We start from the raw sequence: 4,450 nt of genomic DNA, 5'->3' as shown, positions 1-4,450 counted from the left end.
AAGTTCGCTGAAGGGCGAAGCTCCTGCTGAGGAGGAGGTGATTGTGGGCGCTAGCCGAGCAGCTCAGGTGTCTGCTCCGCTTTCCGGTCTGGATTTGGTGCTGCACGTCTGGCGAGGAAGAGACTGCCTGCACGTCGCCGATTGCTGGCCCAAGCGCAGAGTGGACTTTTACCGGACCGACGCCGGGGAGAGAGGGACGCGGCCTCGGCGGAGGCGGGTCCCTAGGTCCGGCTGCAGCAGAGCGGCTTTGGGAACGAACATGACCCCCTGGGGGCCGAAAGGGGGGCCTTAGGGGGCCGTAGTAGCTGACCCGGCGCGGGAGCGGCCTGGCCCAGCCATCTTGACTGCGCGCCGCGGCCCGCCCGAAAGGAAACTTGCTGCGCCGCCGCCCTCTGCGCCTAGCCAAGTCACCGGCGCCGGCGCGGCGCGGCGCGGCGCGGCGCGGCGAGGAGAAGTGCCCCAGCGCGCGCAGGAGAGAACGCGAGCGAGTGAGGGACGATGAGCCAGGGACCAGCCACTGTGCTTCGAAAGGGCTGAGCTCTACCAGGGCAGACCCTCGGGGACTGTAGAGCACTCCGGCACCCACCCTCATCTCCCCGGAGCGGCGGACCACGCCGTGTGGACGTGTCCCGAGAAGAGACTAGGTTATCGGCAGATAACCTCCGAGGGAAACAGGAGAAAGACCGGCAGGGCACCCGCTCTCTCCTCCGGCTCTCTCTTTCTCTCCCTCTCCCCCTCTCCCCCTCTCCCCCTCTCTCCCTCTCTTCCCCTCTCTCCCTCCCTCCCTCCCTCCCTCCTTCCTCCGGAGCCTCTGCCCTCCACCTTGAGGGCAAGGGCACGAAGCATGGAGTGGTGTTACCTGTTGGAAGTGACCTCCTTGCTGGCCGCCTTGGCGCTGCTGCAGCTCTCCAGCGGCGCTGCGGCTGCCTCAGCCAAGGAGCTGGCGTGCCAAGAGATCACCGTGCCGCTGTGCAAGGGTATCGGCTACAACTATACCTACATGCCCAACCAGTTCAACCACGACACGCAGGACGAGGCGGGCCTGGAGGTGCACCAGTTCTGGCCCCTGGTGGAAATCCAGTGTTCGCCAGACCTCAAGTTCTTCCTGTGCAGCATGTACACGCCCATCTGCCTAGAGGACTACAAGAAGCCCCTGCCTCCCTGCCGCTCCGTGTGCGAGCGCGCCAAGGCCGGATGCGCACCCCTCATGCGCCAGTACGGCTTTGCCTGGCCGGACCGCATGCGCTGCGACCGGCTGCCGGAACAGGGAAACCCAGACATGCTGTGCATGGACTACAACCGCACGGACCTCACCACGGCTGCGCCCAGCCCGCCGCGCCACCTGCCGCCGCCGCCGCCTCCAGGTGACCAGCCGCCCTCTGGCAGCGGCCACGGCCGCCCGCCAGGGGCCAGGCCCCAGTCCCGAGGAAGGGGCGAGGGCGGCGGGGACCTGGCGTCCCCCCCGACTCGCGGAGGCGGGAAGGCGCGGCCCCCTGCCGGCGGCGCAGTGCCGTGTGAGCCCGGCTGTCAGTGCCGTTCGCCAATGGTGAGCGTGGCCAGCGAGCGGCATCCGCTGTACAACCGCGTCAAAACCGGCCAGATCGCCAACTGCGCACTGCCCTGCCACAACCCCTTCTTCAGCCAGGACGAGCGGGCCTTCACCGTCTTCTGGATCGGCCTGTGGTCTGTGCTCTGCTTTGTGTCCACCTTCGCTACGGTATCCACCTTCCTCATCGACATGGAGCGCTTCAAGTATCCGGAGCGACCCATCATCTTCCTCTCGGCCTGCTACCTCTTCGTGTCCGTTGGCTATCTGGTACGCCTGGTGGCGGGGCATGAGAAGGTGGCGTGCAGCGGTGGCGCGCCGGGCGCGGGCGGCGCGGGCAGTGCGAGCGGCGCGGCTGCGGCGGGCGCGGGCGCGGCGGGGGCGGGCGCGGGCGGCGCCGCGGGACGCGGCGAGTACCAGGAGCTGGGCGCTGTGGAGCAGCATGTGCGCTATGAGACAACAGGCCCGGCGCTGTGCACCGTGGTCTTCCTGCTCGTCTACTTCTTCGGCATGGCCAGCTCTATCTGGTGGGTGATTCTGTCGCTCACGTGGTTTCTGGCGGCGGGCATGAAATGGGGCAACGAGGCCATCGCTGGCTACTCGCAGTACTTCCACCTGGCCGCGTGGCTCGTGCCCAGCGTTAAGTCCATCGCCGTGCTGGCGCTCAGCTCCGTGGACGGCGACCCAGTGGCGGGCATCTGCTACGTGGGCAACCAGAGCCTCGACAACCTGCGCGGCTTCGTGCTGGCGCCGCTCGTCATCTATCTTTTCATTGGCACCATGTTCTTGCTGGCCGGCTTCGTGTCCCTCTTCCGCATCCGCTCAGTCATAAAACAGCAGGGCGGCCCCACCAAGACTCACAAGCTGGAGAAGCTCATGATCCGCCTGGGACTCTTCACCGTCCTCTACACGGTGCCCGCCGCCGTCGTGGTCGCCTGCCTCTTCTACGAGCAGCACAACCGCCCGCGCTGGGAGGCCACGCACAACTGCCCTTGCCTGCGCGACCTGCAGCCCGACCAGGCGCGCCGACCCGACTACGCTGTCTTCATGCTCAAGTACTTCATGTGCCTGGTCGTCGGCATCACCTCGGGGGTGTGGGTCTGGTCAGGCAAGACGCTCGAGTCGTGGCGGGCCTTGTGCACCCGCTGCTGCTGGGCCAGCAAGGGTGCGCCGGCGGGCGGGGATGCCGGCCTGAGGGACACCGGCGGGCCCGGCGGAGGCGGGGGAGCCGGCGGGGGCCCGGGCGGCGGAGCTGGCTCGCTCTACAGTGACGTCAGCACAGGCCTGACTTGGCGATCTGGCACCGCCAGCTCCGTGTCTTACCCCAAGCAGATGCCATTGTCCCAAGTCTGAGCGGAGGGTAGGCCTTCCCCCCCCCCCGAAAGAAGGGGGAGCTTGGAGACCTAGTGCTGGGAAGGAACACTCGAAGGGCTGAGGTTCCCACCCCTTCTTCGTTTTGACTGCTATTAGCATGATAATGAACTTAATGGTATCCATTAGCTGAGACTTAAATGACTGGCTTAGAACAAAGTACCTGGCCTTGAGGGCCCCCAGACCCAGCCCCCCTTTCCTCCATTGACGTGCGAGGCATTGATTTCTGTTGGCACCGGAGGGTGGACCCTAGAGTTCCCAGAACCCTAGGCTTGGAGCCCTCGCTAGTTGCCATTCGCTGAGCTTGAAGCCAGATCTACAGATTTCACCTGAGGGACCTACCTTAAGCATCCTAGAGGGGGTGATGATCGCGAACAAACTGGATTGGGCGGTTTGAGTATTCTTAATGACCAGGCAAATGCCTTAAGTAAATAAACATGAAATGTCTTAATTATACACCCCAAGTAAATACGGGTTTCTTACATTAGAGGATGTATTTATATAATTATTTGTTAAGTTGTAAAAACTGTAAAATATGTACATATCCAGAGATATACAATCTGTACATTTTTTGTAAAAAGTTTAGAGGCCATTCCTGTAAGAACAAATATAAGAATTCTATTTTGACAATAAAATGACTTTTGATAAATGATTTTAACATTGCCCTCTCCCCCTACCTCTTCTATCTAAGCTGTTACCTTTAAAGTGCTTGCTAAGGACATGCTGGGAAAATGGACATTTTCTGGTTTCTCTGTACACTGATCTTAGGTATGGAGAAAATGACCTGTTAACTCTAGTTCTTAAGTTGTTAGCAAAGTAAATATCACTGTTGAACTGAAATCAAAACTGAGTTTTTGCACCTTCCAAAGAGATGGTGTTTTTAATGGTAGCTCTAAGTGGACTATTGCAAGGAAGTAATTCCACTCAGGTCTTGTTATTTATCTTGTATAATATCACTAAAAGATTAAAAACCCCACATTTATTTCTCTCATGTTCATGATTTTGAAAGCACCTGGACTGAACACTGTTGAAGTGTAAAGGTGAACGTTTTAAACCCTCAAACACCCTGTACAGTATGTTTAAGTCACTTGACACTCTGCTGGTGGAACAGGCATCCTTAGTGGATTAAACTAACGGGTTAACATCTTAATAACCTTCCAGGCTTGTGTATATCAAATGTGCTGCTTTTCCTAGAAAAAAAGCTATTGTCCTTCTGTCAACACTTAAGCTAATTTATTTGAGCACTGTTGAATTAGCAAAAGAATGCTTTGGCAATTGTTGAACTTTTTACCTGTCTGACCAGTGGCCCAGCACACCATTTCTTTAAGAGGAGCTAAATGAATAGGATTAATCTGTAGGGAACTTGGTCTTTTGAGTTTGAAAAACTTTGATCTTTTCTCCTTTCCAAATGTGCTGTATAATCTGAAGTTTCTTTCCCCGCTGTCTGGCTCCTCTTGGTACAGACCAATTGGCCACCATAGAGCCTTAAAATTCTTCCCATAAAGGGATGTGGGACTTTTACTTTGAAAGAGA

The 4,450-nt window shown here is 58.1% G+C and overlaps 1 protein-coding gene across 1 annotated transcript; it reads left to right on the top strand.

Moving 5' to 3' along the window:
• The first annotated feature begins 454 nt into the window (after positions 1-454).
• FZD8 (frizzled class receptor 8) lies at positions 455-3,895 on the top strand. Its single transcript, XM_087824002.1, has one exon. It carries the CDS (start codon positions 845-847, stop codon positions 2,897-2,899), a length of 2,055 nt encoding a protein of 684 aa, XP_087680128.1. The 5' UTR covers positions 455-844; the 3' UTR covers positions 2,900-3,895.
• The last annotated feature ends 555 nt before the right edge of the window (positions 3,896-4,450 follow it).

The sequence above is a fragment of the Miniopterus natalensis genome, chromosome 1, assembly GCF_054644295.1.
Source record: "Miniopterus natalensis isolate mMinNat1 chromosome 1, mMinNat1.hap1, whole genome shotgun sequence".
Taxonomy (NCBI): domain Eukaryota; kingdom Metazoa; phylum Chordata; class Mammalia; order Chiroptera; family Miniopteridae; genus Miniopterus; species Miniopterus natalensis.
Note: the sequence above shows the minus strand (reverse complement) of the source record. Positions and strands in the feature narration are given on the sequence as shown.